This window comes from Ruditapes philippinarum, unplaced genomic scaffold (genome assembly GCF_026571515.1).
Source record: "Ruditapes philippinarum isolate M1 unplaced genomic scaffold, ASM2657151v2 ctg370_1_1_1_1, whole genome shotgun sequence".
Lineage (NCBI taxonomy): Eukaryota > Metazoa > Mollusca > Bivalvia > Venerida > Veneridae > Ruditapes > Ruditapes philippinarum.
Window position 1 is genome coordinate 158387 of NW_026852008.1, and position 24992 is coordinate 183378.

General features: G+C 32.0%; 1 protein-coding gene across 1 annotated transcript in view; it reads right to left on the reverse strand.

Annotated features, from left to right (window-relative positions):
• Positions 1–2694: 2694 nt before the first annotated feature.
• LOC132746503 (serine/threonine-protein kinase SMG1-like) overlaps positions 2695–24992 on the reverse strand; it is a 64141-nt gene continuing 41843 nt past the window's right edge. The window contains 21 exon segments of the mRNA XM_060735689.1: positions 2695–6394; positions 7117–7223; positions 8531–8581; positions 9074–9193; positions 9525–9613; positions 9990–10174; positions 12200–12298; positions 13224–13349; positions 14476–14554; positions 15107–15231; positions 17884–18060; positions 18253–18418; positions 18754–19004; positions 19304–19504; positions 19833–20069; positions 21819–22004; positions 22663–22740; positions 23014–23132; positions 23383–23481; positions 23818–23911; positions 24372–24507. Coding sequence (XP_060591672.1) covers positions 6317–6394; positions 7117–7223; positions 8531–8581; positions 9074–9193; positions 9525–9613; positions 9990–10174; positions 12200–12298; positions 13224–13349; positions 14476–14554; positions 15107–15231; positions 17884–18060; positions 18253–18418; positions 18754–19004; positions 19304–19504; positions 19833–20069; positions 21819–22004; positions 22663–22740; positions 23014–23132; positions 23383–23481; positions 23818–23911; positions 24372–24507 — 2803 coding nt within the window. The 3' untranslated portion in view covers positions 2695–6316.

Genomic DNA, 24992 nt, shown 5'->3' on the forward strand with positions numbered 1-24992 from the left:
CAATCAGCGTTAGGGAAATACCAACATTGAGAAAACTGTGTTGGGAGAGTTCACTACCTTGGGGCAGGTTAGAATAGGATGAAAACAACGTTAACTGGAATATGATAAATACTTGTCAAAATATATAATAAATTTTTCTTTTCTTTTATTAATTTGTACATGAGGTGTAGAGTCTGCATAATAATTTAAACAATAAGAACACGAATAAATGTATGCGTTTTTAAAATAAAAGTAACCGATCGCATGCACCCCTCAAGATTTTAATGTGTGTAAATAACTTCTAAAGCTTTGTGAAGTAAGGAGAGTTACAATCTTTTAATGTTATAAGAGTTTTTAAACAAAAAATCTGACTCTTTTACTCATTATTTTTATAGTGTGTCAAAGAATTGTAAGTAAATTAGTTAATTCTGAATCGTTTCGATTAATTCATTTTTGTCTTGATCCTGTAATAATTAAGTTATTTGTATAAATAGTTCACTTTGTAGATAATACTATTACCCGTATAAATTACATAGTTTGCCGATGTCGCTCTTTGAAGTTTTTCTAATACGTTAGCTGTTAAGCGTGTAAATCAAACGATTTTTTTTTTAAATAAATGCGGCTCGTGAAAAAAAAAATGAAACATTGAAATATGTTAAATTAGAAAGTACCTGTGCGCATAAAATATTTCAATGTTTCTACATATGTTAATTATTTATAACAGAGAATATAAGCGTTTATTAATTAGATTATCATACACTGGCACCCGTCCAATGCGACGACTTTGATCAAAATGTTAAGTTCAACATTAGACTTGTGACAAAGAGATGGCGGTATTATAAGAAATCTAATTGAACTTTTGTAGATTACTTCACGCTATGTTAATCAAAGGGCCGCCTTTAGCACTATTAACACGTTCTTTCAAAATCAATATATTAGACCTTCTACATAAGACACTATATCAGGATCAAACGTTTGATGTGATGTAATAAAATCAATCGATCGTCACGGTGCCTGACCGATGATCTCAACACGATAATCCTGATTATTGTACGACTCAAATTGCTTAACAAAACTAATGCGTTTCCTGCACGAAAAAATAAATGCAAATCGGATAATCATACGATATGGGATTAAATTAACAAAAATAATAACCTGTTTGAATCTTTTTTACATTGAATACGTTTTCAAGTTTTTTTTTTGTTTTTTTTTTTTTTCTTTTATGAATATGAAATTTTCGTATTTTCAAGTTTGTCTTTGTGTGGGTTTTTTGTCTGTTTTTTTTTTCCTACTTTATAAGACAAAGGTGTATATAAATTGAAACTTTAACATTAAGACGATATTTAAGATATGGAAAGCAATTATCTATATCAGTTATAATATAGATTCTTCTATTTCCTCCATATTGTGGAGGACTTTGCGCGTGATTTACGTGCTGTTATATTTTGCTTCACAAGTTTATACTATTTCTTGTTCTATATGAGCAGGATTCCTATTATTGTTTTTACATTTAAACATTTGTTATACGGGGACAAGTGGTACAGTCCGAAATAGTATGGACTTCTTGAAAGAAAAGTCTGTTTTGGAGATTGAGGACTTATGTTAAGCACCATTATCTGTATATAAAAATATATTACTATTAGATATCCATTCACTGTATTTGTTAACAATGACCCACAAAGACATAAATGTGACTAATGCTTGATTAAATATAGCTTGAAAACAAATTGTTTTATTCCGAATAAGCACCAAAGAAATATTCGGTATCGTACAGTACATGTTTTACTTATGAAAGTAAAGTAAAAATATGGGATATAAACCTCTTAGACAGCTGACTACGCGTATTAGTGAGTTTCAATTATAGTAACACTTGAGAAAATTTCGTGATCAGTTATGCTGTTTTCTCTGTAGTGAACTAACAATATAAACGGTTATCACAGAAAGACATCTTTCTGAACATAGTCTCGCCGTTAACAGTCAGTCTGTTGGTGTTCAATATAGGTCTTCCTGCCTTTGTGGACACAATATTAGCATAACTGTGAGAATACGAAACCTACCATGCCGTCATAAGTAGCACATAAAACGAATGTTGTTCATGTACGAACTCATCCATATATCATCAGTATATCTTGGACAGAGGAATTCGCTTCAAGAATATGCAAACTGCTTTTAACAATGAGTAAAGAACCAAATGGGTGGGAGTGGGGTGGGGTTCGTTGGTGGCTTGGTTCAATGCGCTCACCCATGTATCTTTTACACTGTCACCACTATGCATGCCTTATCAAATCAAGAGCTACCGCCAAAGTGATTCACTCTCGACTTTATTTATTTCTGAAGTCAAACACATCGGAGGAACACCATTGTAGTAAAAACGTTGCAAGAAAACGTTATTTTTTCTACACAAGTTAAATTTCATATTTGACCTTGACATATAAGGTCATTTACTAACCAAGGCCATACTTCAATTATAAAAAGGACTGGTATGACAATTTAAGCAGAATTCAATTATTTGACCTTCGTGGTCAAGGTCATATAAAGGTGAAGGACATATAAAGGTAAAGGCCATACTTTATTATACAAAACACAATGGAATCAGACCAAATGCTCACTATCATTTGGGAAATTTTTTGAGTTAATTATTTTATTTTCAATCATCATATAATGCTTATTGTGTTTGGTTCGAAAAGTAAAAGGAATGATAAGTAAACAAATATATTCCAAAACACCAATTTTATTTAAAGCAAATACAACACTTATTGTGACAATATCCATACTAACTACTGATGAAACCTAACTAAATAGAATACAAAATACTATAAGGAACCAATGAAAAAAACAAAACAAAAAACATGGGAAGATAATAACACTGAAACAATGTCCGGTGTAACAAAAAACATCACATATCCAGGTTATAGCATCTAAAATATTAATACATCACATATCTTAAACATAATCATCCCTGGACTAAACAATTAAGAGCACATATTCTCTAGAAGTCCAGTAACTATACTTAGCAATGTCCAGTCACATCTTTTCTACATGTATAAAATAACATGCACCAGAATCAGAGTATTACAAACCTATGACATTCTATTTGTTGTGAATGGTTTATATGGATAATGATTATTTGTGGGCACATCTCAAATATTCCACATGATAAATAGATTTTATTTTTGTTACATAATGCAACACATTTATCATGTCCATGATTATAGTCTTATGTGACTGTAATAAGGAACATGTTAAAATATTATTACATGTATGTTATATCTGAAAATTTAACACAAAAATATTAACATATTCATACACTGCAATGTGATAGCAGTTTAAATATTTCAGCTAACTTCTAGTACTGTCACATCAACATTTTACTACTTAAAAAACTTTTTTTTAATCAATTCAGGCTCTAAATACTACCCTATGATTATACAAACTATAAGCGGGCTCAAAAAACATACATATAACACCAGATTACAATTAAACATAAATGTGAACAAAAATATATGTATCATTTACAAGTAGAAAAACAAATGTAGTAGATTAATTCAATACCAAGTGAACAAATGATTTCCAAATCATATCAAAAAGAAACACTCCACAAAATAACAAAACAATTTCTTTTTCTAATAATACAACAGAAACTAGTTTGAGAATGACGAAATTATAAAATTTACTCAAGTTCAAATAATATGAATAGGGGGAAAATATCTTATTTTACATTTTTATATATCATGGATAAGTTAGGTTCAAATGAACACAAATTTGATTGATATTTTCCAATAAATGTATCAATTAATGTAATGAATATGATGGTTGGGATATAATATCAAATATTATGTAATCAACATAAAATCATTATTAACGGGTAAGACATACAATGGACCACTAATGGATTAATGCAAGACATGTTTTAATGTCCATTCCTTCCTTATCGGCATGCACACAGATAGGTATCTTTTGAACCCTCCATAATTGCCTTCACTTCCTCCTTTACCTTAACATATTGAACATTAATTATTACAATGATATCATCATAAATAAAGTAAGTTAACTGTGTCTCAGTTATGAATTAACAATTCAATATGAAACTTTCACATTACATCTCCAATGTACACTTCAAGTCAGCTTGACCTGATGTATTTTGCAAATAATGAAAAGATAAATATATATATACACAAGATGTGATACAAAATGTACAATAATAAAGTATTTTGCCAACTAGGTAAAAAAATTTATATGCCAATTTTTTATTGTAACCATTACCTTATTGAACTTGTCAAATGGACATGTTTTGCTCTGAGTTCAGATCAAACTTTCAATAGTTATAGGGAGGTGGTAACATTATACAAAGCCTGGACAGACTGATGTACCAGCCTTGATATTCTTTATGCTGGTCGCACAGAGGTCTTCATTACCAAACAAGGCTATCTCTTCTCTCCCGTCCCCCCCCCAAAAAAATGAAAATCAAAATAAGCAGTTTTTAACTTTTCATAAGTAATGACTCTTGAATATATAACAAAATCCTTACTAACATTAATTTGAAAAGTCGTGTATGATGAAAAAAAAATGACAGATGGTTCATGAAACCACAAAGATGAATTTTTACAGTTATGAATATGTTTTCAAGATAACTACAGTTATATTAATGTATGACTTTCTAATGATGCATGTATATAATAAACTGGTCACATCAACTTGTTTCCATAAAAGGCATATTTTATATAATACAAAGTGCATTTGAAATATATAATAAACAAAGAAATCATTTAAAATATAAACAAAACCTTTTTTTCTTTTTTTTTCTTCCTTATTTACTACACTAAAACATAATAATAAAATGAAAATAAGAAATAAACACTATGTACACACAATTCAACTTGTAAACACAGCCTATATGCTGGTTCATTTTGGAACTTACATACTTACATATAAGTGTAACACATGTATTTTTAAATGTCTGAAAAGACTTCTGCACTTTTGTTATGTCCACAGCAAATCAACCCTCAAAATGTTGAATGTAAACAACACAACATTCAGATACAGATTAAAAGCTTTTGATTCCATTCATACTATCTCTGATTTGCACACTTGTTGTAGAATACAATTAGAATAATTCTAGTTCAATTACACATCATGCAAAATTAAGCAATGTCTCTTTATTTTGTCTGTTAGAAAAGCACATTTTTTATGCTTAGATATTCTAAGTAATGTGTACTGTGGAAGTTTTTTAAATGATTAAAATTTTTTTTTAATAAAAGTAGTTAATAGCGGTCCAATAGTTTGACTAAGAGCAAAAACTATTGGAAATAAACTTGCAATAAATGAACGTCTCATTTTTAGACAAAAGCTGCATTAGAACATGAGATAGTACCCATCTTTTAATCAATAAAGTTATAGGTGTACAACTGAACTTGTTTTAAAACTTTCTGCCAAAGAAGCACCTAAATTAGCCATATGAGTCTTGTAACCATTTTATAGAAATGTATAAACATAATGTGGCCTGATGATTGGTTAAACATCGACTGATCAAGATTTTTTTAGCTATTATCATAAATGGAAACTTAGAAAAATAGTCATGGTTTCTTTTCTCCGAAAATTCTAAACAATTAATGAAAATGAAGTTTATGTATGAGGGTTTTCTCCAAATTACAACCACTAGTTTGTTATTGATATCCATAATTTACACATTTAAGTGTGTATCAAAATACATGATCCCGGTTTGCATTCTGGACAAAACTAAAGACCTGTACTGTACTAATTAAGATTGATTAGAAAAAGGACAAATAGACTATAAACCAAACTCTAAACAATAAATCATCAAACAAGTTTGTCCCATTAAGTAAATACACGAAAAAAATGTGTTTCAAAGAAAGGCTTATTCATTGTTACAAGATTAAAAAGACGTTTTTAAATCAACCAAATTATTTGTTCATCAAACAATCTAAATTCTGTCAAGTAGATACAATGATATAGCAGACTTACACAATGAAGACATTGCTTAATTTAAAAAAAATTCAGACAAGATTTTACAAGATGTGTAGTTTAGATATTCTACAATAAAAATGAAAATCAAAGATCAAGCTTCTTGTCATCCCTCTGCACAAAAACACAGTGGATTGTTCTCTATAAATGTTCTCCAAACCATCAGCTACACTCCCATATAAAGGCCCTCTGGCCGGACCTGTGAGTAGTTACATAGCTATGATGGTATTTTTTTTTCCTCGTTCTACAGTGACCTTGTGTACTGCAGCACCACGTTCGTAGAGGTCATGTGACCCCCCTTTTACGGGTACCGAGTGTTATAGATTTAAGCCCATGTTATTACAGCATGCTGACTTCACACCCAAGGTGTCCAACCCTCGTAGAGCACGGCTAGGTTATCGAGGCTTGTTGCATCTTTGATCACATAATCAACCTACAATAAACATGACACTTATTAAACAAAACATGACACTTATTAAACAAAACATGACACTTATTAAGTCAACTGATCTGAACAAAAGAGCCTTAATTCTATGACAAAAATACAAATGTTTCCTTTGAACAAACCCAATGACCAAATTTAGACCTTAAATTACTTACTAGATATCTTCAAATAAAACATTGTGCCTGAAAATCATGATGACTAACTTAAACAGGCCTACAAAAGCTTTAGCAGAATTTTTCTGGTTTTAACCAGGCACATTCAAATCTTTACGCACTATTTCCCTTTCACCAGGACTTGATGAAAATTGTAGTCTCATCTAACAACATGTTCCTTAGATTTGGTCACATTACCATTGTTTGTACTTTGTTTCAAGTTATCATTAAGACAAACATTCTAAAAAGTTTAATGGAGATTCATTCAAAACTGTGACCTATAGAGTGTTAACAACACAAACAACTGACCAGGCTCTAAACTGCCACAAATCATCACTGCTTCAAGCCAATCTCAGGGTAATAGATGTTTAAGTATTTACAAAATAAGTACAGCCTTACATACACCATTGCCATCTTTCTCAATTAAATCATGAATTAATATTTACCTTTTTAACAATAAACCTTGACACTGACTTACATTGACCAGGCATATAAATGGAAATGTTTAGCTCTGCTTCAAGGTAAATTCAAGGTTTCAATACCAAACTGTAACAGTACCTGTTCAGCAACTGAAAGACGCTTGTTCTGATCTGGGTCTCTACCATCTAGCTTCATCTTTACTCGACGCCACACACCTACAGCATAACTGTTTCTTTCCTGTATAGCTGTAATAGTATAGAAATAATGAAATATCTCATTTATATTTTCATATTAGTATTGCAAAACGATTTTTGAATACTAATCAAGACAATAAAACTTCTTGTGAGATATTTGAATCTCCTTTGTTCTTTTGTCATAGAAACAACTGTTCTGTATGAAATATAGAAGTATATTACAGTTTTACAGAAATTTACTGTTTTACAAAGGAAATTAACAAAGAATTATTGAAGTTTGTTCAATAAAACTAAGTTGTATGAAAGATATTGATCAAAGAACTGCAGACAACTTTGGTGAAGTGATGCCATATATGGACACACATTGAGTTGAAACAATTGAATCAGAAGTAACAGTTTACTTTATTTGCTAATAAGCTAAATTGCTAAACATTATACATGTATATCTACTTTTCTGATTGCTTTCATTTCATCTTCAAACTTAAAACAAAAACAAGAGCTGGTTGTAAGGCAGTGTGCTCAACCATTACAAGTACTTGATAAGGAATAAGAACATCTCTTTCAAAAAAGGTCTGGGGCGAAATTGTGTATGGCAGACTTACCTTGATAGTCAACAAATAATTTCAAATTTAAAGAGAATACCTTTACAGTTTTTGAGAAAGAGACAAATATTCTAAATAGAAAAGTGAAATAATTAAGTAAACATAACTTTCAAGATTATCTACCCCAAATACATTTCAAATTTGACAGTGACCAAGTTCTCCCAAGATTAAAGGGGATATCTTTGATAGCTCTTGATAATTGTACAATAACAAGAAATCGAAGTAAAATAGGGAGGTAAGTGAGCAAAGATAAATTACAAGGTTACCTGCCCTTTAGAAATTCATTCCAATTTTAAAATTGAATAACAATTCCATATTTGAAATAATTAACTTGAACAGTCTGAGAAGTTGACCTTGGTACAAAAAGAGAATAGCTCCACCTTTTTTACGAAAAGTTGAGCAAAAAGGGGTTGCATGTAAAACTAAACCAAGTGTCATGAAAAGTGAGTCGGATTGTTCACCTAATATAGATACAATAGTTGAGCTTATAACCAAATATATTATGCTAATTTAGAATTAAAGTTTTTAAGTTCACTGACATTAATTTTTTTAACATAAAAACATAACCTGCAAAACCTCAATTCCATAAATTATCTTTTACATAAATTCTGTCAAAATAAATCAGTGGAGATATTATTTCTAGAAAAAAATCAATCAAAAAATTGATGATGTCAAGTGAAAGGGATAATATTTCATTTTGTTCTTTAATATGAAGAAAGAAAACAATTTACATGATAAAATGTAAGGTTTTATTACCTTTGCCTGTCTTTGGATCACGCGTGATCTTCTCAGATTTCCGTACAGGCGCTGTAAAACAGATCAAGTTACTATCATAATGCTTGAAAGTCTGACAGTATTCAAATCTTTTTGAACTCCTAGTTCATTTCCTCATTAATAAATCAACAATTTCTTTCCTTATAATTGTTTTTATCTTCAGAGATCAAAGGCAATGATGACCATATAATTAGACTCTTGATTAATTAAAACCGACAGTTTCTTCACATAATTTTTAACATATATTTCTATGTATGCTACAGAGCAAATTTATGGACAATCCATATGGTCATCAGCATAATTCATTCAATGGATTTTCAACATTTAGCTCCGGTAGGTCCTTTAAATTATAATTGGATCATGACAGCACAATCTGATTTAAACTCTCTGTCTCTAGACGGTTCAGCAGAGATATTTATACATTTGAATTCAGTTCACAGAAACATATTTACCCTAACCCTATCACTAGTGTCATGAGCAAACTGGCAACAAAAAAGTTAACTGAAAATACAAACAAAAACCTACTTGATACAGATGACTTGTTAGGCAGCCCAGTGACCTGTGGACTTCCAGTGGGTGGGGTATTGTAAAGTACTGATGAACGACGCACCTGTCCATCTTCAGCACTCATTGGCTTTTTCACTGCTGAATTCATAAATTAATATGACCATGTACATATAATTGTTTTTCTGTGACATTAAATCCGAATGACAGATTTTATAAACTGACTTAAAAATAGACAAACAAACAATTAATACAAATAAAAATAATAATTTCTAAATACTGGTACATGCATGAGCTTACTCAATATCTGTGAAAGAAATTAACTTTAAATATTTGCTCACAGAAAGTATTAAATAAAATATAATTGAATACAACAACAAATAAAATATTACATGTGTGTATGTTTTTTAGTAATCTTTAAAGCGTGAGAGCGGCTAAAAATCAAGAATAATTATGTATGGATTGAACAAACCTGTAGCAAAACTGAGAGGACTTGTATTTCTGGAATCTTCCTTGTTACTAATGAGTGGTGGTGCTAGTGCTATAAGATCTTCATATATCCTGAAATATATAGACATGAGAAATAACTAAACTTGTACAATAAATACCTCAAGATCTGAAATTGAATATCAAAATACTATAGAAAGAGCAGGCTAGTCTGACTCTAACCAATATGAAAGGCCAATCATTGATGTCATTTGCTTTCAAAGGTTTAGTCACATAATTCATTACATGCATTTATTGTCAATAAAGTGATTGACAGATTGAAAAAGTAAGGGAAAATTAATTTTGCATTTTGCTCCCCTTGACAGATGATTAGATATTACACTAAGGTTATCTATCACTGCAAAAATTGAACTGATGATCAGAGTCTATCACAGACCATTTTTAAGTTATAATGTAATTGCCTAATAATAAAGATATAAGAATAACTTACTGAGGAATCTGTGTTTGTAAAGCCTCAATGAGTGATTTTGTTTCAGTCATACTGTCCTCTGTGAAATCATCACTGACTATCATTTTAAGGGTCATGGTGAGATTTTCTGAGAACTTTTTATACAGATTCAGGTAGTCTCGTATACCATTCTCATTTACTTGATCTCCATATTCCTGTTCTTCTTGCTGTATCAATGATATAAACATGATAAAAAATCTCATTCTAATGTGAACTGCCTTCATTCTTTAAAGTAATAAAATTGGGTTTGACTATTCAATGCTTTAGGTTCATAGAGCTATGTCAGCCTCATCATGTAGAATCAAACTTTGCCTCTTATATTTAGTAATATCATTTTCATACCTGTGTATCAGGTAGTAGTTGACACACATCTCAATAATAACTAACAAGAGCACCGCTAGGCGGAGCATTATATGCCCGAAAGTGTTTTTTTTTTTTAATAAGGATGAAGCATTTATAAGACATGGGATTAGCTGTTCATCCTATAAAATTTTACAGCTGTAGGTTGATTAATAATGACCTTAACCTTTGACCTTTTGACCCCAAAATCAATAGGGGTCTTCTACCTTATATGGACAATCATCCTAAAAAGTTTGAATATTGTTGGCCAATTGGAACTTTAATTATGCTCTAGAAACTGTTTTCAGTATTAAGGTAAAAGTGACATTGACCTTTGACCTTGTGACCCCAAAATCAATAGGGTCTTCTACCCAATATGGACAATCATCCTATGAAGTTTGAATATTGTGGGCCAAATGGAACTTAAGTTATGCTCCAGAAACTGTTTTTGGTTTTAAGGTAATTGTGACCTTGACCTTTGACCTAGTGACCCCAAAATCAATAGGGGTCTTCTGCCCAATATGGACAATCATCCTATGAAGTTTGAATATTGTGGGCTAAATGGAACTTAAGTTATGCTCCAGAAACTGTTTTCAGTTTATAGAATATAGTGACCTTGACCCTTGACCTTTTGACCTCAAAATCAATAGGGGTCTTCTACCTAATATGAACAATCCTCCTATGAAGTTTGAACACTGTGGGCCAAATGGAACTTAAGTTATGCTCCGGAAACTGTTTCGAGTATCAATGTAATAGTGACCTTGACCTTGTGACCCCAAAATCAATAGGGTTCTTCTTCCCAATATGGACAATCATCCTATGAAGTTTGAACACTGTGGGTCAATTGGAACTTAAGTTATGCTCCGGAAACTGTTTTCAGTATCAAGGTAATAGTGACCTTGACCTTTGACCTTGTGACCCCAAAATCAATAGGGGTCTTTTGCCCAATATGGACAATCATCCTATGAAGTTTGAACATTGTGGGTCAAATGGAACTTAAGTTATGCTCCGGAAACTGTTTTCAGTTTTAAGGTCATAGTGACCTTGACCCTTGACCTTTTGACCCCAAAATCAATAGGGGTCTTTTACCCACTATGGACAATCATCCTATGCAGTTTGAACATTGTGGGTCATTTGGAACTTAAGTTATGCTCCGGAAACTGTTTTCAGTATCAAGGTAATAGCGACCTTGACCTTTGACCTTGTGACCCCAAAATCAATAAGGGTCTTCTACCTTATATGGACAATCATCCTATGAAGTTTGATCATTGTTGGTCGAATGGAACTTAAGTTATGCTCCGGAAACTGTTTTCAGTTTTAAGGTCATAGTGACCTTGACCTTTGACCTTTTGACCCCAAAATCAATAGGGGTCTTCTACCCAACATGGACAATCATCCTATGAAGTTTGAACATTGTGGGCCAAATGGAACTTAAGTTATGCTCCGGAAACCAAATTGCTAACGGACGGACGGACGTACGGACGGACGGACAGACAGACAGACAGACGGACGCCAGGGGGTATAACATAATATGCCCTTTCGGGCATATAAAAAGAGGCTTACATTGTCTACTATTTGTTCTGAGGAAATATATTTCTGTATCAATGATATTCCATTTTAATAAACTTTAATTTTCCAAATCAACAATTAACTTTTAATATCTAAAACTTACAAAATAATTAAATATCATGCAAAGTTTTCAATATTTGAACTAAATATTCATTATTCATGCTGTTGTTATAAATTTAAAATTGTTGCATTTTTAAAAATAAAATAACTGAGTAGAATGCAATTATGAAAGCAAGGCTTCTTTCGTCTATGCCTTCATCACAAGAGTTGTAAGGACAACATACCTTGGCTAAAGATTTGAGAATAGCTCTGATATCAGACATCAATTTATGATGTATAGTCAGTAATGTCTTGATGTTGTTCACTTCACTTTTTATACCATCCTAAAATAACAGACATAAACCATGGTAAAATATCAATACAAAATATATATTACAAAATGCTTTTATTTTATGCTTTAAACAAACATTGCCATACAAAACTGAGTATATCAAAACCAGTATCTAGTAAATGTACAACTATGTTATATGTTTCTGAAAGAGAAACTCATAAATGTAGTCTTACATAATATATGTCAAACATAAAGACAGGCACACAAAGACACATGCCTATTATTATCATTGAGCAGTAAAAGATTTCATACATTTTGATTACCTTCTTTATTTGTATTATCCCCTTGCACTGCTTGAATTTGAACAGTTAATAAGAAATGTGAGAAGTTTTAGTGTGTAGTTTATACAAATTTATTATAGTGATATTGTGTCAGAAGCTATAAGCTTATTGAAACACTCTTGAATCCCTTCCTGGAACCAACCAATACTAAGAAATGAGTGTAAAGTTTCTTGCTCACAGAAACAACAGCTTGCCCCTGCTGGAGTTTGAACCCACTTAGCCAGCAATCTTTAGATTAATGATCTGAGGCGTTAACCACTTGGCCATGCCGCCACTCGATATTAAACAGGCAGAATTCATGACTACAATTGCTGGACTAGTTCTATACTGGTGACATAGGTAATGACAGTATCACCATGTTATAATAAATAACATGTTTAAATGATGATACTTTCAAATTCTAAGGCTTGATGGGGTCACAGGAGAAAACAGTCTCTATGTAATTGCAGTCAAAATGAACGAATATTAAATGTATATCTTATGGTTGGATATAAGACTGACTGTAAAGAAATTACTTGTCTATTTGAAAGCTTTTGAATAATAAATGCCTCAGTTCAATACCAAGAGAACAAGCACACTGTTCATAAAAACATTTCAGAATACTATAAATAAGTACGTTGAGATATACACTGATACCTTGGCCTCATCAATGTTTGTCTTCAGTGTCATGATTTTCTTATCTAGCTCTTGTAACTTAACCTTGATTTCTTTCTGTGCAGATTTCAGCCAGGGTGTATCAGTTTTCTGCCCCTCCTCTAATGGCTAAACATAAAAACATTCACTGTATATTTGTTTCACAATACATGTATATGAACTGTATTTTTTCCAATTAAAACAACAAAGGCATAGAATGCATCAAAAAGCAAAATCAAATAGCATCTGTTACAGGGAAAAAAAGAAATTACTTTACCATCAACTATCAAAGTTACTTTGATTCTAAATTAAATCCTTTGAATTCTGCCATTTGTTCATATTTGGATTTGATATAAGTCCTTTGAACACAATATGTCACAAAGAATGCTTAATTAAATGTTATCAGGACTTGATCAAACAAGGATCTTCTTTGAGCCACATCACACAAACAAAACTTTTCCATGAAATTCCCAAAAGAATGATACAACAAAGGAACATTAGGAATAATTATTCATCACAAAGAATAAATTCTACTTATGTTTAAATCACTTGAGTACTATAATTCATTAGAATACATAAAACCTCCAAATTAAACTGTCTGATAAATTCCAACATTGCTTTGAATTCAGCATTTGAAAGTAATAAAAGTCAATACATTATAACATTAATGTATGCTTTATAAATATATAATAATACACACATTGAAAAAATTACAATAAAAACGTGAATAAATCAAATTCCTATACAGTAAAACTCATTTCTATAAGCCATATGTTGTAATGTAAAAATATTTGTATGTTGGACTGAGCAAAGATAACAAGACAACACACTAAACTATTCTCAGTGCTTGACAGTAAGAAAAGGGGTAAACTATGTCAATCATTTTAGATAATCACAGAGAACAAGTGTGTGAAGTTTCAATTCATTCCCTTAAGTAGTTTTTGGAGATAACAAAAATTGTGTACTAACCCAATGGCAAATGATATTCGGCTCTAATTAGCTGTGTACTATAATTAATGGCAATCTATAACCAGGTACTAAAGCATATGGGTTATCTTAATTTACAACCTACATACATTTAATGAAGTATATTATCAAATGATAATTAATAACCAATCTTAACTAAATAACTGTTCAACCAAATTTCTGTTCATATGACCATTTAAAAATGAATTTAAACTACTGGTATGTTAATTAATTTAACAAGAAAAGGACTGTAATTGTTATTAGACTCTATTGAACAGAAAAGCTGTACCTTTATTTCCATCAACTCTGCCTCTGCCTCAGTGACAGAACAACTGGAGGATGTCACCATTATACAACTGTCATTACATCTAAAATAAATATACCTTTGATCTTTATAACATCAATAATGAAATCGTAATAAAATATTTACAACAATTATTACTGTATGTTATTATCATTACATAGTATATTTTTTTCTATTCATAAAGTCATAACATTACTAATTGCATGTTGACAAATTAATTAAATTCTAGTTGTTTCCTCTTTAAACAATATATAGACAGATCCAGATTTTTTAATCAACTTTTTCACTTTTGTCGTGAATTAATTGCAGCAGGAAAAAAAATGAATGTCAAAAACCCTTCACTTTACTGCATTTAACAGCAAATATTATACAATGTCAAGTTAGACCTTTTACTACTAATTTCTACATATGAAAATAATTTCCCTATTTTGATTTAATTGCACTAGATTTATTGACCAACTGGCAATCACTAGATCTAGTATGTATAAGCATTTTTTACAGCAAATATGATATCGAATCAAAATGTATTAAGAAATTTTAACAGAAATAATTTTTGCAAAATGTATAGGATATTTTTGCTAAAGAAAATGAATGAAAAAATAAAATTTTGACTAACTTTTTGATAAGACTCAAAAAGTTGGTATCTGACGCCATGGCCTCTGGTGTTCGTGTACGGAGTGCTTCTAGATGGAGTATACCCTGACACAAGTTGATCACTTCTTCTGAATGCTTCGATTCTTCCTGTAGATGTAGAAAATAATGGTCTGTATGTTCAAGTTATGTTCAACATTAAGCAAGTATCTTTTAATTAAATGTATTCAGAATATTGATTTTTGTGACTATATTCCTGCATCTTTGAACTCAAAATATGCACTTAAAATTGATATCTACTTCCTAAAACAACACTTTCAAGAACAATTTCAGCAAGTAATTCCAAGGACAGTTCATTTTAACCCTTTCACTGCCATAGGGACGGCTTTAGCCGTCCCTGTTATTTTCGGTGTATTTGCCATATGGACGGCTTTAGCCGTTTCAATAATAACTAGAAATGTGTCATCATGCCACGGATGCCCCCGCATGCAGCCAAAATTTCAAATGTTATAATATTTAGTTCCAATTTTTGTTTGCACAAATTATTTTTTTCATTCTATGTTCAAAGCCCTTAAAACTTTTAACACAAACCATTTTTATACAATGTTCAAGGCACTGAAATTATTCAGTCTTAACCTTTTGAAAATAGCATATTGCATATTTGTAGCCAAAATAAAGTATGAGTGCTGAAACTGAAAGTTCCAAATTTTTCCAACATTCAGGAAAGATACCTTTGTCCAAAGTCATTGAACCACGACCAAATTCCAACTTAAACTGCTTATTCCTAAGATGTATCTATATTATTTTCAAAGTGAAAGGGACATAACTCTGCCAAAAAAATCATCGAACCATGACCAAATTCCAAATTGACCTGCGCATTCCTTTGACATATCCATATGTCAATTTTGAGTTGAATATGTAACACTGTTGGGTTGATAATGAACAGAAACTGTAAATTTCATATCATTTTCAAAGTGAAAGGGGCATAACTCTGCCAAAAATCATTGAACCATGACCAAATTTGAACTTGACCTGTGCATTCCTTTGACGCATCCATATGTCAAGTTTGAGTTGATTGTGTTGTACCATTGGGGAGTTAATTAACGGAAACTGAAAATTTCATATTATTTTCAAAGTAAAAGGGGCATAACTCTGCCAAAAATCATCGAACCATGACCAAATTTGAACTTGACCTGTATTTTCTCATGACATATCCATATGTCAAGTTTGAGTTGAATGTGTTGTACCGTTGGGGAGATAATGAACGGAAACTGAAAATTTCATATTATTTTCAAAGTAAAAGGGGCATAACTCTGCCAAAAATCATCGAACCATGACCAAATTCGACCTTGACCTGTATTTTTTCATGACATATCCATATGTCAAGTTTGAGTTGAATGTGTTGTACCGTTGGGGAGATAATGAACGGAAACTGAAAATTTCATATTATTTTCAAAGTAAAAGGGGCATTACTCTGCCAAAAATCATCGAACCATGACCAAATTCAAACTTGACCTGTATTTTTTCATGACATATCCATATGTCAAGTTTGAGTTGAATGTGTTGTACCATTGGGGAGATAATGAACGGAAACTGAAAATTTCATATTATTTTCAAAGTGAAAGGGGCATAACGCTGCCAAAAATCATTGAACCATGACCAAATTAAAACTTGACCTGTGCATTCCTTTGACGTATCCATATGTCAAGTTTGAGTTGAATGTGTTGTACCATTGGGGAGTTAATGAACGGAAACTGAAAATTTCATATTATTTCATATTATTTTCAAAGTAAAAGGGGCATAACTCTGCCAAAAATCATCGAACCATGACCAAATTCGACCTTGACCTGTATTTTCACATGACATAACCATATGTCAAGTTTGAGTTGATTGTGTTGTACCATTGGGGAGATAATGAACGGAAACTGAAAATTTCATATTATTTTCAAAGTGAAAGGGGCATAACTCTGCCAAAAATCATTGAACCATGACCAAATTTAAACTTGACCTGCGCATTCCTTTGACGTATCCATATGTCAAGTTTGAGTTGAATGTGTTGTACCATTGGGGAGTTAATTAACGGAAACTGAAAATTTCATATTATTTTCAAAGTAAAAGGGGCATAACTCTGCCAAAAATCATCGAACCATGACCAAATTTGAACTTGACCTGTATTTTCTCATGACATATCCATATGTCAAGTTTGAGTTGAATGTGTTGTACCGTTGGGGAGATAATGAACGGAAACTGAAAATTTCATATTATTTTCAAAATAAAAGGGGCATAACTCTGCCAAAAATCATCGAACCATGACCAATTTCAAACTTGACCTGTATTTTCTCATGACATAACTATATGTCAAATTTGAGTTCAATATGTGCAACGGTTATTAAGATAATGAACGGAAACTGATGATGACGGAAGGACGGAATGACGGAATTACGGAATGAAGGAATGACGGAACAGGGTAACACTATATGCCCTTGCAATTATATGGCGGGGGCATAATTATAGTAATTATAATAAATTAATAATAATAATAATAAAAATAATAATAAATATAAAGAAAATTATACCCTCGACATTAATTATTATTATATTAACAGATTTGGAAACATATATAATTATTATAATACTTATAACAAATAAAAATAATTATATTAATTAATAATATAGTAATTTCTTAGAAAACCCTCTGGCAAATAGGTTAACAATAAAGCAATAACCCTCTGGCAGCGAAAGGGTTAATTACTGTTAAATATCCAAATATCCAGCATTTTTTTTTAAATTTAGTATACATACCTTTGCAAGTTGCTTTCTGATCAAACCGGCTTCCTCAAACTGTTGTAGTATAAGGTTAAGGGAAGGGTTGGCCCCTGCTGCCCACTTAAGTCTCTGTGTAATACTGGACTCCAGTTGTGTGTACTGATTCTGACATGATGCCAGACTTGTCTCCTGGGTAACCAGTGCCTGCATACACTGTAGAAATATAACACATAATTATCTTTTCAGTACAAACAAGGTATCCAATGATTGCCTGACTTCAAGCTTGTATATTCAAAATCATACTGTGGCAAATTCAACACCAGCAATCATACCACTGGTAATATCATTACATCATGAGCACATCTTAATATCTAAAAGTTAGAAAACTCATGTAAAAAGTGTTACCTTCTTGATTTCTGACATGATGGATGCCCTGTTAGCTACCATCAGGTGGTTGGGTTGTCCCCCAGCTTGTATAAATAAATCCTCATGTAGCCAGTGTAACCGTGTCACATGAAGCTGTGCCCGCTGTAGACTACCCTTCAGTAATTCTATGTTCGAATCCAATCTCCTATACAACAAATGAAAGGAAACAAATTTTTAACTTGATTAAATTTGTATTTATGTCTACCTTTGGAAAATATGATTAATATACAAACTTGGGCTTGTTGTTAATGATTTTCTCTTTCAAATTGGGATATACTTAAAGTGATGATAGAAAAATTGAATAACAGTTCATTTTTTCAGCTAAAAAATTCCTGAAAAACATAGATCTATATATTATTTAAAAACCTAATGTGTCATCTAGATATAATACAGATTGTTCAAGTGTCAAAATATAACAATTGGTGGTCAATAAGGTAGCCCCTCTATACTCATTAATTGATATTTAGTCAAGTAACAAACCTTGTAAGATCATGTCTCCTCCATGAAGCATCTTGACCACTGGTCAGTGTACTAGCTTGAGTAAAATGCATCTGCTGGAACTGACCATTCCTCAAACACAAGTCAACAGCTTTCTTACATATCTCCTCTAGTGGGGCTTTTGACTCTGCCCCTATATCTTTAAGCTCCACCTCAGCTGTAACATCAAGACCCATACTGTGTATTGTCATACACAAAATATACCCAAGAACTTGTGATGGAAATCCAATTATCTGTAAAAACAAAATTTCACTATTTATGAAGAGAAAACTTTTAACATACATTTTTGCAAAACAAATATAGATAAATAAACAAAATCTTATTATCCACAAAATGAGAAACCAATCACTTTTTCTGTCAAAAACTAAACTATTCAATTTTTTTTTTTTAAATGTGGATAAGCTGTGTGCATGTAACAAAGCCAATGTTCAGTAGAACAAGAAACTATGCTTTTTTTAAACTTCTAATATATATAAGATTTTCTTCAAAACCTTAAAACCATTTTTTAACAGAGTTAAAATAACTCTTTTACCTGTTTTCTGACATAGTCAGCAATAAATCGTTTCACAGGTCTGGTAAGTTGTTCATCATCATAGCAGTTACCTCCCTCTAGTCCCTGTATGGCAGCTGCAAACTGTGTACACATATGGAAGAATTCTTGCATCACTTGTAAACGTCGGATGAAAAATAGGCTAGACAGGAGGCTTCTTGTGTCCACAGTAAATGATGACAGCTGTAGACATAGAAAATATATATATATATGTATTAAACTTAAACTAAAAGATAAAACTCGGAACGCTTGAACACCTTTCTTTGCTCAAACTCACCATCCAGTTCTAGCAAAATCCCTAAATATATATTGTTCTACCTCAGATTTCTTGAAAACCACTTGCTAAAATTCTTGAACCTTAACTACTGTCTCTTTGATACATGTAGAAATATAGTCAAAATTACACCTTTTCTATCTTAACACAAAAAGAAAAAGGTTTGTACCCATTTGTCTTAAGCTGAAATGCAGACCCTTGCTTCCCACAAGGCAATGTTTTTACTATATATATTACCTGTAAAGATTTAGCCTCTCTGATCACATCTACTTTCTTCCAGATATCAGGTACTATCATCATATCCATACATTCTAGCAGAGTGTTAAACTCATCATCTAGTCGTGTAAACAGGCCATTAAATCCCATTAGTAACATCTGCCCTGGTGTAAGTTCCTGACAACCACCACCATCCAGTAACTGTAGGAAATGCCTTTTGATACCCTCTATACTTGTCAATAACTCACTATTCTCAGTCTGCCACAGAAATAAAATATGATAGTTAACATGCAATAGGAATATTTTTTAATAAAATCGAATCTTCATGAAAACATGAAGTCCTTTTCATGTATTTTGTACCAATTACCTTAACCTACTTTGGATTAAATCATGTAAAAACAATAATACTACTTAGCTAAGTGTACATTATTTACAAAACTAGAAATGTGTCATCATGCCGTCCCCCGCATGCAGCCAAAATTTCAGATGGTGCATTAATTATTTTTTTCATTTTAAGTTAAAAGCCCTTAATTCAAACTTTAAAATGTTAACACAAACCATTCATACAATGTTCAAGACACTGAAATTATTCAGTCTTAACCTTTTAAAAATAGCATATTTCATATTTGTAGCCAAAATAATGGCTAAAAGTATGAGTGCTGAAACTGAAAGTACAAAATTTTTCCAACATTCAGGAAAGATAAGTTTGTCTAAAATCATTGAACCACAACCAAATTCATACTTAAACTGCTTATTCCTAAGATGTATGTATATTATTTTCAAAGTGAAAGGGACATAACTCTGCAAAAAAATCATCAAACCATGACCAAATTCCAACTTGACCTGCCCATTCCTTTGACATATCCATATGTCAAATTTAAGTTGAATATGTAACACTGTTGGGTAGATAATGAACAGAAACTGTAAATTTCATATTATTTTCAAAGTGAAAGGGGCATAACTCTGCCAAAAATCATTGAACCATGACCAAATTCCAACTTGGCCTGGGCATTCCAAAAACATATCCATATGTCAAATTTGAGTTGAATGTGTTGTACTGTTCAGGAGATAATAAACGGAAACTGAAAATTTTATATTACTTTCAAAGTGAAAGGGGCATAACTCTACCAAAAATCATTGAACCATGACCAAATTTGAACTTGACCTGCGCATTCTTTTGACGCATCCATATGTCAAGTTTGAGTTGAATGTGTTATACCGTTGGGGAGATAATGAACGGAAACTGAAAATTTCATATTATTTTCAAAGTAAAAGGGGCATAACTCTGCCAAAAATCATCGAACCATGACCAAATTCGAACTTGACCTGTATTTTCTCATGACATATCCATATGTCAAGTTTGAATTGAATGTGTGGAACCGTTGGGGAGATAATGAACGGAAACTGAAAATTTCATATTATTTTCAAAGTAAAAGGGGCATAACTCTGCCAAAAATCATCGAACCATGACCAAATTCGAACTTGACCTGTATTTTGTCATGACATATCCATATGTCAAGTTTGAGTTGAATGTGTTGTACCGTTGGGGAGATAATGAACGGAAACTGAAATTTCATATTATTTTCAAAGTAAAAGGGGCATAACTCTGTCAAAAATCATCGAACCATGACCAAATTCGAACTTGACCTGTATTTTGTCATGACATATTCATATGTCAAATTTGAGTTGAATGTGTGCAACCGTTCTTAAGATAATGAACGGAAACTGATGATGACGGAATGACAGAATGACGGAAGGACGGAAGGATGGAAGGACGGAAGGACGGAATGACGGAACAGGGTAACACTATATGCCCCGGCCATTACATGGCGGGGGCATAAAAATATTATTATAATACATCCAATATGAACAATGCAATAAAGTTATACAGGTATTGAATAAGAAAAAAAATTATATTCATCATCAAAAAATCAAAATATTTTAAGTCATACAAAGAACTACTTATGGATATCTCCTGTTTATAGTGTATGGTCTAAAAACAATTACCTTTATACCCATGACAGCATTTCTATGTAGCATTTCTAGCTGTGATATTATGGTATCTAGAGGGTATCCGGTCTCAGACAGGATGGTTTCCAGCTGTGACAGTATACTGAAAACTGATGGTTCCTGGCTTTGTATTATCTTCAATGCCTCTGGTAGAATAATGGTGCGGAAATTCACATTCAGGTCCTAGAAAAATTATCAACAAAAATATATCTCTCTGAAGTTATTGCATGTCCACTTAAAGTCAGGTTCAAGACAGTTTGTACTTTTACTTTACAGCAATTCACTTACAAAATGAGATGTGTTTCTTGAAGCACCAGGTGAATGATAGTGAAAATGGCTTAAAATCTATATAGATAATAGTGAACTGAGAAAGAACTTGTGAAGTTAAGACATATCTTATATACTTATGGAGTTAAATATTGACAATGTTTCAGTTTAACTACATGTAACTGATAATTTTAAAAATTACACACTTAACCTGTAAACAAATTGGAAAATAATGAGATTTTTTGTCAAGTTTCTAGCCACTCTTACATTTTAAGGTCATAAGCTGATGGAGAAAGATTCCTCCTCCCTGTGTATTGTTTCAGACACAAACTGACAAGTGAGTAGAACCACCAACCTCCTGTAAGTTACCTTGATAGCTTGCAGGATAATTATGGGCCAATTCTTTGGAGCCAGCAACCTTAATCACTTGATCAAAGAAGCCTGATTCAATTTGAAATTACATACAGCATTGACACATAATCAATCAATCAATCCATCAATCAATCAATCAATTTGAAAAGACATGGTACATGTACATACAGCATTGATATAATATAAAACCACATAAGCTCACCTGAAGTGCTGTATATACATTGTGTGTAGACATCATTCCCTTGTATAAGACAAAAAATTGTTCACTGTCTTCACCAACCTGTAATATATTGCTTTACTACTAAATTATGCTCCTCTAAACAAGTATATTAAATAACACTTACATAGCAAGATAAGAAAGGTAAGAATGAATGAGTTTTTTTTCTGAAATAAGGAAACATCTAAAAATTACTGAAAGCAAAGCTAAAAATAAAAGATAACAGATCCTATGGAAATGAACCAACCATACAGTAGATAATGTAAGAAATATAATCTTTATTTACTCATTAATAGAATTTATGCCATAAAAAAAATACAGAAGAAATAAGCTCACCTGCTGGCTGGATTTGATCATATCTAGAAACTGTGAGACATTGCCACTCATACTACAAAGTTCTTCTAGGAACCAGTCACCATCCCGAGATGTTAAATCCATCAACCTATCTCCTACACCTGTACCATAAAATATATGTATGAATATGAGAAAACAGCAAAAATTATAAAACTGCTTTGGTTGGTTAAAAACCACTCATCAACAACTTTTCCCTTAGACATGCTGGGAATTTTTGTGGTTGTGGTAACTCAAGTTGTGGTTGACACAATCATAGGAATTCTTTTCCATTTCATGCATAAGAATGCTAAATTTTAAAATACATTATTAACAAGGTTAAGCTTCTTAAAGCATAAACAGGATAAAGTTTACCTGTAGCAGCTGCCTCCATCTGTATGTTACGTTTATTGAGGGCACATAGAGCTGTCACAATAACTGCTGTCAAACTGCTCTCTCCACACTCTCCATTCTCTGTAAAATACATGCAAACATTTTCAGAACAATTCTTTAACAATTTCTATATGTTGAAACTGCACAAAACAAAGTCATTTATTCATCAATTACAAAATGTAACTTTACAAGATCTAGCTGCAGTGATAATCCTTAAAAAACTCCAAAATTCACTAACAGAAATTTCAACAACAATATTGAACAACAACTTGTATTTTAAATTACACATTAAATAGATCAATACAAATGTATATAAAATTGATTTTCTAGCAGTGAGCAAGAAAGGCCACTCAGCAAAGGCACACTGTACCTTATTTGAGATAACATACAATCTACCATTGTAGAAACATGGATTACCTTTAACAAAAACATCAATGGCAGCTTTACTTTCCTGTACTTGTAACTCTAACAGTCTCACTTCTACCTTCTCCATCTTTCTACGATCCAACAGCTATAACATAAATTAAATAATGTACAACAGGGGCTTTGTCCTAGTGTTGTAAAGGTTTCTGCAACTTAACTTAAGTATCATTTGCTTGGGCCTAACTAAGCTCCTTCAACATCTGTGTGATTCCAGAGGTTAAAATAAGCTTAAAACATTCATCACACAACAATATAAAAGCTAAAGCTAAATAAAAGAAACAGTCTAAACTCAAAATGTCTCTTGAGATATGACTGTTATGTTTATCTCATTGATGTCAAAGTAAACAAGACCACACTATTAACATTTTGAGAATATTGTTGTATCATTAACTTTAGACTGAATATCATTAACATATTTTAGCCTAATTTATATGTACCAGTCAACTGAATATTTCTCTCAACATATTACCAACTTCTGTAATGTACAGGCTTGTAAAAATGTGTACATTTTAGCTGAAAGGAGACAAGATACGTTATCAAGAATATACCTTGATAAGCCTGGCATTGGCATCTTGTATTATAGTCTGTAGCTTCAGCTCTGTGCCCAGTACCAGCTGTATTTTAGTCTGAGAGACAACAGAGTCACCATACATGTCATGGAAATGATGAACAATCTCTGCACACCTATATCATAAATATAAAATACTGAACAATGATCCTCTTTTTTTTATTATGATTATAAATTTATAATATCAATCCTTACACTGCCATATATATATACAAATAATTATAATATGAAAAGACTAAACATTGTGTAGACATCCTGGCAGGGTTCAGACTATCAACAGAGGGACAAGCTACTGTGTAGATCATAACCTATAAGGCCACGTAGGCCCTTTAGTATTCTATATCAGGCCTGACATTAGGTTATTTTGCTATTAACCCTCACAGTGCTAAACTGAAAAATTATCTTGTTCCGCTTTTAAATATGAATAGTCCATTGTTACTTCAACACTTCACCTGCTGGAGCCAAAAGTGATGTCTTTACCAGCAGAATAGATCTAGACCAGCCTGGCACACCTGTGCAGTTTGACCAGGTTCTACACTGTTGGCTAACTAAATTCAAATTATCATCTTGATATACCTAAACAGTATAATATAGTTCTAAA